The sequence below is a fragment of the Chenopodium album genome, chromosome 9, assembly GCF_948465745.1.
Source record: "Chenopodium album chromosome 9, dcCheAlbu1.1, whole genome shotgun sequence".
NCBI classification, from domain to species: Eukaryota; Viridiplantae; Streptophyta; class Magnoliopsida; order Caryophyllales; family Amaranthaceae; genus Chenopodium; species Chenopodium album.
The window spans coordinates 36,834,534-36,846,717 of NC_137842.1; the positions used below are offsets into that span (position 1 = coordinate 36,834,534).

Genomic DNA, 12,184 nt, shown 5'->3' on the forward strand with positions numbered 1-12,184 from the left:
TTAAATGACAAAATTTGAGGTATTTACATTCGTACTTAGAAGTAGTACTTTTTCAAGTTGTCTACATTCCAAGTCCTAGGAAGCATCCAGCCGTCTGGTTCTTCCAGGCGGTAGGTGCCTTCTCTTACTTCCTCATATATTCGGTAAGGGCCTTCCCAATTTGGGGTTAACTTTCCCTGCTCATTCGCCCTACTGACTGCCTCCATTTTCCGTAGCACAAAGTCCCCCACTTTGAGAGGACAATTGTGTACTCTCTTTTTGTAAGCCCGTGTCATTCTCAGACGGTAAATCTCATGGCGCAAGGCGGCATTGCCCGTGCGCTCTGGAAGTGAGTCCAATGCCAGCCGCATGCCCTCCCAGTTAGCTTCTTCGTCATATAACATGACTCGAAGAGTCAGCTCATAGTGTTCAATGGGCAGGACAGCTTCTGCACCATACACCATGAGGAACGAGGTTTCTCCAGTCGCCCCTTTAGCAGTATTTCTGATGGACTAGAGGACATGTGGTAATTCATCCGCCCAAAGACCACCAGCCCGTTCAATTTTCTTTTTAATCCCGTCTGTGATTAGCTTGTTGAAGGCTTCAACCTGGCCGTTTGCTTGGGGCCGGCCGACTGATGCAAAGAGGCTTGAGACCCCTTGTTCTCCCAGCCAAGTCTTGAGTTGAGGCGTCTCAAATTGAGGACCATTGTCAAAAACCATAGACATGGGCACCCCGAATCGAGTGATAATATTCCTCCAGATGAAGGAAATAACGTCTTTTGTCTTGATGTTTTTGACCGCCTCCGCCTCTACCCACTTGGTAAAGTAATCCACAGCTACCAATATGTAGCGCTTGCCGCCTGGGGCCGCGGTGTAAGGCCCAAGTATGTCCATGCCCCATTTGGCAAAGGGAATTGGGCTGTGGATGGCCGTCAGGTCTGTGGCCGGACGATGGATGAGCTTGCCAAACTTTTGACACTTGTCACATTTTTTGACCATTTCCATAGTGTCCGACTCCAGAGTTGGCAAGAAATAGAGCCGCCTGGCCTTGGCAGCTAAAGACCTGCCGCCTATATGGGAGGCGCAGAAACCCGCATGCAAATCTTCGAGGACCTCTCTACCCTTTTCTGGGGTAACACACTTCAATAGGGGTTTCAAGAAACCAACTTTGAAGAGTTCTCCTTGTCTCAGCTCGAAGTTTGCCGCTTTCTTTTTTAGAGCAGCCGCCTCCTGAGGTGAATAGGGAGCGTGCCGTCTGCAAGATAAGCCCGGATGCTGTCCATCCTTGTAGAGCTTCGGTCGAGAATTCGAATGGGGTCTTCATTAGATATACTTCTCTTTTCAATGACCTCCCAGAAGACCGACCGAGGCGTTTCACAAGAGGCGGATGATGCTAGTTTTGACAGAGCATCCGCCTGATTATTTGAAGACCTGGGCACCTGAGTTAAATGAAACTCCTCAAGTGTACCAACTTCACTTTTGACCGCCTGCAAATATTTTATCATGGCCGGATGAGTGGCCTCGTACGTCCCATTAACCTGGAGTACGACTAATTGAGAATCAGAGTAGGCGGCTATCTTCTTTGCCCCTGCCGCCTTGCAGTACCGAATGCCGGCCAGAAGGGCCTCATACTTGGCCTCATTGTTAGAGACCTGGAACTTGAACCGTAGTGCGTATTCGTACTTATCTCCCTCAAGAGATTGATAGATAATCCCTGCACCACAGCCGTTCACAGTGGAGCTCCCATCCACATACACTTTCCAAACCTGGTCTGTATTGTCCGGTACAACCGGCCTTGTCATTTCGACAATAAAGTTGGCAAATGCTTGCCCCTTTATTGCCTTCCTTGGTTCGTAAGTGATTTCTAATCCTTGCATTTCAATAGCCCATTTAAGCATTCGTCCAGAAGACTCCAAGGTTGTGAGTGGCCGTTTGATCGGTTGGTCAGTATAGACTTCTACCGCATGCGCCAATAAGTAGGGTTTTAGCTTCTTGATGGCCATGTAAAGGGTAAGGCCGAATTTCTCAACCATGGGGTACCGAAGCTCCGCGTTTCTCAGAACATGGCTAATGAAATACACCGGGAGCTGGATGCCGTCTCTTTCAGCTAAGAGAACGGCACTGAGGGCATGATCAGAGACGGCTAAGTACATGAAGAGCTTCTCTTTTGGCAAAGGGCTAACAAGCCTTGGCAAAGAGTGCAAATGAGTTTTCAGCTTTTGAAAGGCCGCCTCTGCATCATCCCCCCATTCAAAGTTGGTCTTCTTTTTTATTGCCTGGAAGAAGTAGAGACACTTGTCGCCTGACCGACTGAGGAATCTCCCCAAGGCCGCCAGACAACCTGTTAGTTTTTCCACTTCCTTCACAGTACAGGGCGACTGCATGTCGATTACCGCCTGTATTTTCTCAGGGTTGGCCTCTATTCCCCTTTGGTCAATAAAAAATCCGAGAAACTTCCCAGACTCAACACCAAAGACACACTTTTTTGGGTTTAGCATGACCTTGTGCCGCCTGAGTGTGGCGAATGTTTCTCGGAGATCAGCAAGATGATCCGCCTGTTGTTTGGATTTGACTATCATGTCATCAATGTATGCCTCTACATTCCTTCCGATTTGATTAATGAAGACCGTATTAATCATTTGTTGGAAAGTAGCAGGCGCATTCTTCAAACCAAACGACATCACTGTATAACAGAACAACCCCTGATCAGTGACGAATGTCGTATTTTCTTGATCTATTTTCCACAGGGGGATCTGATGGAAACCTGAATAGGCGTCCATAAAACTCATCAAGGCATCTCCGGCTGTTGAGTCGACCAGACTGTCGATCTTAGGCAATGGATAACTATCCTTTGGACATGCTTTGTTGAGGTCTGTGTAGTCAACACACATCCGCCAAGTTCCATTCGGCTTTTTTACCAACATAACGTTAGCTACCCACTCAGGGAAATTGCACGGCCGAATGAACTTGGCATCCAACAGCTTTTTTACTTCGGCGGCTGCCGCCTGACTTCTTTCTTCGCCGTGGTTTCTTTTCTTTTGCCGGATGGGCTTCTTTTTAGGATCCACGGCGAGTTTGTGGACAACAAGATCCGGGTTGATGCCTGGCATCTCCTCCACTTCAAAGGCAAAGATGTCTTTGAATTCTCTCAGCAGCTGATGAAGGCTTTCACCCATCTTTGCAAATGCAACCGTCCCCACCTTAACCGTCCGCTCTGGACGGCTGTCGTCCAGAGGGATATCGATGTGTTCACCAACAGGCTGGGGACGGAGATCATCCGACCGTTCCCCGGTCAGTGATTGCTATTGTTTTTCTTTTTTGACCACCACAAGCTGATCAGTCTTTCTTTTCTTTCCGGCTGGTGGGGCCGACTGTTCTTCCTCGACATCGTCGAGGTCGATCGTTTGCTTGCCCCGACCGGATGCTACGGCCGCGGGCTTGACGTCCGAGAGCTAACACTCTCGAGCCGTCTTTTGGTCCCCATTAAGGGAACCGACTGTTCCATCATCCTTCTCATACTTGAGTAGCATGAGTGCAGGGATTATGACGGCCTTACACTCATTAAGAGTGGGACGGCCAAAGATGAGGTTGTAAGCTGTGAGCTCTTCAACCACTAGGAAATGGATGGTCATGTGCCGACCGTCTCCTCTGCTTCCCAGGCGGACGGGTAAGTCAATGCGTCCGACTGGGTGCACAAGTCCTCCCCCAAACCCAACAAGGGTGTGGGAGACCTCCATTATGCTATCTGGTTTGTACTTGAGATTGGATAAGCATTTGAGGCTGATGAGGTCAGAGGAGCTTCCTATGTCAATCAGAATTCGACCAACCAGCTTGTTGGTGACCTTGCATTCAATGACAACAGGGTCATCATGCGGCCGACGGACTTTGCCTCTGTCCTGCTCGTTGATGACAACTTTAGGGAAGGCGGATGTGCCTGCCGCATCCCCTTCCTCAACAGAGTTGACCATCTTCCTTAGATGGTCCTTGGTGCCCCGAATGGTCGGGCCACCACCGGCAAAGCCGCCTGCTATGGTGTATATAGGTTCTTCATTAGTTTCGGCACTCACAGCAGGCTGGGGAGTCTTTTTCTTGGACTTCCCTTGATTTGCCTTTGAAGTCACTTTGGACTTCACATAGGACTTCAGCTGTCCTTTGTCGGCCAGACGGTCGAGCTCCCGCTTGAGACTGAAGCAGTCGTTCGTGTCATGGTAAACATCCTCATGGAAATGGCAATGCTTGTTCTTGTTTCGATTTTCAGCGGAACCTTTCATAGGAGTCGTCTTCTCAAGAGTTAGCCGATCCTTAATTTCCAAGAGGATGGAGCAGCAGTCCTTGTGGAATTCGTACCTTGGGACGTATGGTTTCCACTCTTTTTTCTTCTTCTGGGCCGGTTGATCAGAGTTATCAATGGCCCAGACTTGTTTTTTCTTTTTGCTCTCTTCTGGCTTAGGAGCCGGCTGAGCAGGCCGACTCTCTTTCTGCCGGTCGGACTTTTTATGGTCCGACTGCTTATTGGAGGAGCAGAGTTCGGTCGCCTGTATATAGGCTCCCGCCTCTCGCAAGGCTCCTAGCCGAGTAAAGATTTGTTTGCGGACGAGTTCGTACTTAAAAGTAGACCCGTCCTTCAGACCCTTAAAGAAGTCTGTGAAAGCGACCTCATCAGACAGCCCATGAATCTGGATTCGGACCAGATTGAACCGCCTGACATAGGAACGCAAGCCTTCTCTATCTCCCTGCTGTACATTGCCCAAGTCAAGAATTGTCTTTTTGGCAGGGATGTTCATAGAGAAGTTTGAAGCAAACAAGAACGCTAGCGTCTTGAAGCAATTTATGCAACCAGCCGACAGATTGCCAAACCACTGCTGGGCTATGCCCTTCAGGGTGGCTGGAAAGCAACGACACCATGCGGCATCATCCAACCCCTGTAGATACATGAGGTGAGTGTATGCTAGCAGGTGGTCTTCTGGGTTGGAGGTCCCGTCATAGGCTCCAATCAGAACATTTTTAACTTTAGCCGGCTGTACGGCTTCAGTTGTGTCCCTGGAGAAAGCAGAGGGTTGATCCCTAAGGTGTTGCAGCCTAAGCTGCCAGTCCATCGGCTGATAGCCGTATGCCGCCTGTCCTCCAAAGAGGGCAGGTTGCATGTAAGGTAAAACCGGCACCTGGTACAATGGTTGTGCCATGTATTGGGCCGACTAGATCATATGAGGACCAGACTGAACCCGTGGGCTGCTTGCTGGAGTCTCATGTACAGAATGGGAACACCTCACAGAGGCATTCCGAAAGCTATCATGATAAGTCGACGGTGAAGCCGACTCTAATAGTTGGGTCCTCTTCCGCTCAATGTATTGCCGAGCATCAGAGAATGTTTTCTTGCTACCATCCGGCTGTATGTGCCGGATGGCTTTTCTTGTGCCCGTTTATGGGAAACGGAGCCGGGTAAGGTCAAATTGGGGCCGGGCCTTCTCCGTAGGGGCAGGATGAGGAGTCGACTAACGGTCCCTGACCGACTTCTGTTTGCCAGCTTGGGCTGGCTTCTTGGCCGACTGCTCCTTTCTAGGAGTAGGCGACTTCTTTGAGGTGAGTTGTTTGATTTCACCCCTGAAACTGCTCAGGAGTCTCATTAGTTCATCTCGAGTGACGGGAGTCGATCCTGCCGCCTGGGAAGGATCACCCGACCGCCTCGAGGGCTTCTTTGGCTGACCAGCAGTTTTGCTTGGCCCTGCCTGGTCAGGGTCACGCTCCCGCTTTTCCTTACTGCGGATGCGTCTAGAGATGAGGGATCCATTTGGATCCACATAGGTTTCGACGTCAGCGTCGTCACCTAAGTCATGGTCCGTTTGGACCACTATGTCTTCTGGAGGCCGATTGGCCTCTAGATTCGGTACGGGTACTTGTGAAGCCATTTCAGAGGTACTCTCCCCACAAACGGCGCCAAATGTTTCAGGGGTTTTTGTCCCTTGGGAGAGTTACAACACTGAGACTGGATTCAACAAAGGACGCCTGTACCTGCAAAGCAAACGGATCGCCGGATGGTCGGTGGTCCGCCTCCGAAGATTAAGTTAGTAAGCGTTCGGTAATAAAACGTGCGGAAGTAAAGTTATCTGCTCGGATTCCAAGCTCAGGTAAAGTGTTGTTTGTTCTTTGAAAATGACAACTCTGTAGTAAGTGACGTATTGTCCCGTATTGCGTGTATATTCTCTCTTGTGTCATAAATGTAAGAATGTCCCTATTTATAGGGTCTTTTTGGAAGGTGTGCCCTCCATAGGATCTGGTGACATAGGGATTAGGTCACGCCGCAAAACGGCGCCCCAAGGTTTGGGCCCTTGAAGGCCGCCATTCCAGAGGCAATGCCTGAAGGACACGTGTCACTGAGCCCAAAAGGCCTTTGGGCATCTTTTTGGGTGACACGCGTCGCCCTCTGATTGGTTCATGCTGGATCATCAGTCTGTTTAGGGCAGAGGAATGTCTGCCCTCCACGTGTCATCATCTCATAGGTCCAAATGGCACCTTTACTGAGGACACGTGGCGTTTTCTGATTGGGCCACCTGGCCGGGTAAAAATACCCAAATCACAAAGTTTATCGAGTTATCTCATTTTGCTACGGAGTCAGTTGCTAAGGAAAAAGCAAAGGTTAGGAAATTTGAGAGTGGTTTGACTACTAATTTGTAGCTGAAGTTGTGTGGGCAAGTATTCGAAACCTTGGATGAATTGTATAGGAGAGTTGCACACCTTTATGCACTAGAAGTGAAGAAGAAGTAAGAACTAGCTGAGATATAAGGGAAGGAGAGGAGAAAAGCGGTGGGATAAAATTCTGGAAACCAGCATGGTAACCAGAATGATTTTAAGAAGAAAAAATACCACCATAACAACAACTTCCACAACAACAATAATTCCTAAGGTAACAATCGTCAAGGGGGACGAAATTTCAATGGAGGACCTAGGAACTTTAACCAAGGGAGTAACAAGGTGGAATGCGTAATTTTTGCAAAAGGTGAAAGAATAACCACCCTGGGAAAGACTGTGATGACAATTCGGTTACTTATCGTGCTTGCAATAAGTTGGGGCATAGAGAATACGAGTGTTTCTCCAAAGTTCCTAATCGAAAAAAGCAGAATAATAATTCAGGTTGATCCCAAAGGAACTTCAAGGGAACAACAACTATTCTGGTACTAAAGGAGTGCAGCAGAATTCAACAAAGGGAAACAACATAGCAATGGGATTAACCAACAGAAGGTGGAGTTGAAGGGAAGTTGAAATTAATGAGTAGGCAGAAGGCCGATTCCACGAAATATGTCATCACTGATACTTTTTCTATTAACTTTGTTCCTGTTAAAGTTTTGTTTTATTGGGTGCAACTTGTTCTTTCATTTCAAAGACCATTTTTTCAAAACATAAAGATTCTTTGAAAGCGGTAGAGGTAGTAGACTTTACTTTAACAATTCCCATGGGTGAGGTAGTGAAATGTACAAAAAACATTTAGGGATGTGCCTTTAGAAATCAAAGGGAAGTATTTCTATCTAACCTCATCGAGTTTGGATTCAGTGACTTTGATATCATTCTGGGAATGGATTGGTTGAGCAAGTACAGTGTAGAAATTAGTTGTCGATTGCAGAAAGTAAAAATGAGTCGATTACACATTGGATACATGGTGAGACCAAGTGCCCATGGTTAATATATATACTAAAGTTGGCATAGTACATTAAGAAGGGACATCCAGTGTATTTTTGTAGTGTGGGAAACATGGATCATGAGGAGACAACTAAGCCAGAGGATATAGAAGTGGTGAATGAATTCATGGGTGTGTTTCTACGAGAGATCTCCCTAGAATGCCACCTAAAAGGGCAATTGATTTCGTAATAGAATTAGTCCTAGGAACAACACCAATTTCCGAAATTTCATATCGAATGGCACCTTCAGAAATGAGTGAGTTAAAGGAGCAATTGCAGGACTTATTGAAAAAGGGATACATTAAACCAAGTGCATCACCTTAGGGTGCGCCGGTCATGTTTGTTAAGAAGAAAGCTGGAAGTATGAGACTGTGTATCGATTATAGGAAGCTGAACAAGGTAACAATAAAGAACAAGTATCCATTGCCAAGGATTGATGACCTGTTTGATCAGCTAAGAGGTGCAATAGTGTTTTCTAAGAGTGATTTGAGGTTTGGTTATCATTAATTGAGGATTGTAGATGAAGACATTCCCAAGATTGTATTTCGAACAAGATATAAACATTATGAGTTTACAATGATGCCATTTGGATTGACAAATGCTCTAGAAATATTTATGGATTTGATGAACAGGGTGTTTTATCAATTTATGGACAATTTTGTGGTAGTATTCATAATTTATATATTGGTGTATTCTAAGAGCAAGGAGGAACATATAGAACACCTAAGGACAATGCTGCAAACACTAAGAGAAAACAAGCTTTATGCAAAGTTCTCTAAGTGTGAGTTTTGGTTGGAGATAGTAGCATTTCTAGGTCATTTTGTGTCCTAAGATGGAGTGGATGTATATCTAAAAATGATTGAGGCAGTAAAAGGGTTGGCCTACGCCAAAAATAGTATATGATGTTAAGAATTTCTTAGGTTTAGCAAGGTATTATAGGCATTTTGTGAAGGATTTTTTAAAGATTGCTAAAATTATGACCACTCTAATGAAGAAGGACAAAAAGTTCGAGTGGGATGACAAGTGTGGGGAAGCATTCCAACTCTTGAAACAGAAGTTAATTATAGAACAGTGCTTACACTACCAGACGATAGTGGGATCAAAGTTTTATATAGTGATGCATCAAAGAATGTCTTGGGATGTGTGCTTATGCAAAATGGAAAGGTGATTGCGTATGCATCAAGGCAGTTAAAGACTCATGAAGTAAATTACTCAACTTATGACTTGGTGACAAGTGGAAAACTTGGTCGTTATCTAATCTTCCCTCGGTCAAACTAAATTTATAAACACTTAACAAACCTAAATACGAGTATAGAGGCAAGTCAAGGGTCGAACCCAAAGGAACGGTAATGTTCAAGCACTTTCAATTATGCGCCTAAGCTAGGTCGAAGACGAAGGTAAGAGAGAATACTAACAACTAACAAAACAAGTAACCAAGGAAATAAAACACTAGGAACGGGGATCAACAAGTAATCATGTCAATTGCAACAACTTGGGAAGAGCATGCCAATCAAAGGTTGTGAGGACTAAATGATAAGAGCAATCAATAGGAATCAAAGAGCTATCTCCTAATTGTTAAGCTAGGGTTCACTATGAATAACAAACTAAGAGAATCACAATCAAAACCAATTGATAATTGCAATTCCTAAATCAATTGTTCATGTCATTAGCAATTACAATGCAATCTAGCATAATTCTCAAGGCCAAATTGAATTACACACATGCAAACCTTCACTAATTACTTTAATCTCAACAATTAATCAACACAATTCCAAAATTAATCACAATTAATCAATCATACAAGTTTCACCCAATTCCTAGCCAACAACTACTCAAATAACATCATCAAATCAACTATCAACTATAGAGAACAAGAATCAACAAAATATCAAGAACAATTACTCTAATCAAACATCAAATATCAAAATCAAACCAAACAAACATCAAATTAAACAAAGCAATTGAATGAGAAAGAGTTTAGAAATGCTCATTGATAATTAAGAAGATCTCCAACACAATTGTCACACTTGCATCCTCACTTTCTCTCTCTAAAACTACTCCTAATCAAGCCTAATCTAGAGAGAGAAGCTCTCAACCTAAGAGAGAGAAAACTATTCTAAAACTAAAGAATTACACGAATAAAGAATAAAGGAAACCAAAAACTATATAAACAAAAGGAGAAAACAAGCTTAAAATCGTAAAAGACCCAGAAACCCGCGGAGAAATCAACCGCGCCCGCGGAGGGGAACGGACACCCCGATAGCCGCGCCCGCGGCCCAAGCCCGCGCCCGCGGGGCCAAGGCCCGCGCCCTCGGGGAGCCCTTGGGACAACCGCGGGTGCTTACTGCCCAAATACGACAGTTTTGGAGCTGCATCAACCCCGCGCCCGCGGGTAATGTAGCCCGCGCCCGCGGCAGTTTTCCAGGGCCAACTTCAGAAGGCTGTAACTTCCGATCTAAGAATTGTATGAAGGCTTGCGACCTATCATTGGAAAGCTCTTCAAGTCCAGTTTCCAACCCAACTTGAATCACCCTAATCCGATCTGTAGAACTTTAGATATGACTAAAACAATGCACAAAGGTCCTATTTGATACTTTGCAATCCTTCGTTTTCCTTTGTTTCAAACTCAAATTCAATTCCGAAAAGTGCATATTGATCCTAGTGGGTGCTATTTTCAATTCCCATGCATATAGCCCGCGACGTACCTACAAAACAAGACAAAGAAACGGAGAAGCAAGAGAAATAGCCGAGAAATGAATAAAATGATAAGAAAGCCATTAAAAGCATGCATTTCTCTAAACTAACACAAAAACACGCGAATCGAGCATTATTCTCTAAAAACACGACATAAACGACTACAAAGGAGCATAGAAATATAAAGAAAACATAGCCTAAAGGTGCCATAAATGGCACAGATCACTTGGAATTAGTTGCAATCATTTTTGCACTATAGATTTGGCGGCATTACTTGTATGTAGTGAAATGTTGGATTTATACAGACCATAAGAGTTTGAAATATATTTTCACTCAAACGGATTTAAACTCATGCCAAAGGAGATGGTTGGAATATATGATAGATTATGACTTACATATACAATATAATGAAGGGAAAGCAAATGTAGTTGCGGATGCTCTAAGTCGTAAGCCATTTGTGGATTTAATTTTTTTATAATGGTCAATGAGTTGTGTAGAGAAATGAGTACAATGAACCTAGAAGTTGTAGAATAGGGAGTGCCAGCAGGCATACTTGCAATCCTAACCATCCAACCAACAGTATTTGATGATATAAGGGAAAATCAGGCAGGAGATGTGAAGCTGGATAGGATTCGCGATAAGATAGAACGAAGCAAAGCTACAAATTTTAAAATTCATGAAGATGGAAATTTAAGGTACGAAGGTTGATGGTGTGTACCATAGAAATGTGAGGAAGTTAAAATAAAATTAATGGAAGGGGGTCACAATATACCATACTCAGTGCATCCAGGAGGGGACAAGATATATAAGAATTTGAAAAAGGTTTATTGGGGGCCTAGAATGAAGAATGAAGTTGCGAAATTCGTAGCAAAGTGTTTAACTTGTAAAAAGGTGAAGATAGAACACAAGAGACCACAGGGAACAGTGCAATCATTGGAAATTCTTGGATGGAAGTGGGATTGTATATCAATGGACTTTGTGACTTGCCTCCCAAAATTAAAGAGCGGAAATGACACCATTAGGGTAGTGGTGGATAGACTTACAAAATCTACGGTGTTCATACCGATGAAGGAGACTTGGAAGATGGAGCAACTTGCAAAAGCTTACATCAAATATGTTGTGAGGTTACATGTAGTTCCAAAAGAAATTGTGTCTGATAGAGATTCTAGGTTTCTTTTGAAATTCTGGAAAAGTGTACAGGAACACTTTGGTACAACACTTAAGATAAGTACATCATTTCACCTTGCCACAGATGAACAAATTGAGAGAACCATTGAAACCTTGGAAGACATGTTGAGAGCTTGTGATATATACTTCCAAGGGGAATGGGAAGATGACTTGGATTTGATTGAATTTTCTTATAATAATAGTTATCATGCAAGCATAGGCATGGCTCCATTTGAGGCTTTGTATGGAAGAAAGTTTTGCAGTCTAATTTGCTAGAATGACATAAGTGAAACAATGATCGTAGGGCCTTCAATTATCGAGGATACAGTAAAACAAGAGAGGGAGATTCATGCTAAAATTCAAGCAGCTCAAGACCGTCAAAAGAGCTACATAGATTTGAAGCGTAGAGAAGAGGAATTTGAGGTTAGTGACAAAGTGTTGCTGAAAGTGTCACCAATGAAAGGAGTGATGAGGTTTAGAAAGAAAGGAAAGCTTAGTCAAAAGTATATTGGTCCATATGAAATACTGCAAAGGATAGGCAAGGTAGTTTATAGATTGGTTTTACCTATGTATCTAAGTAAAGTACATGACATATTTCATATATCTCAGTTAAGGAGGTATATCCTTTATAAAACTCATGTTCTACAACCTGAAACCATTAAGTTAGACTAA

At 44.1% G+C, this 12,184-nt stretch overlaps 1 protein-coding gene across 1 annotated transcript; it reads left to right on the plus strand.

Moving 5' to 3' along the window:
• Window positions 1-11,806: 11,806 nt before the first annotated feature.
• Window positions 11,807-12,184, plus strand: LOC145557612 (uncharacterized). The gene is made up of 2 exons (XM_081618785.1): window positions 11,807-12,055; window positions 12,122-12,184. The coding sequence occupies exons 1-2, from the start codon at window positions 11,807-11,809 to the stop codon at window positions 12,182-12,184; spliced, it is 312 nt and encodes a 103-aa protein (XP_081474911.1).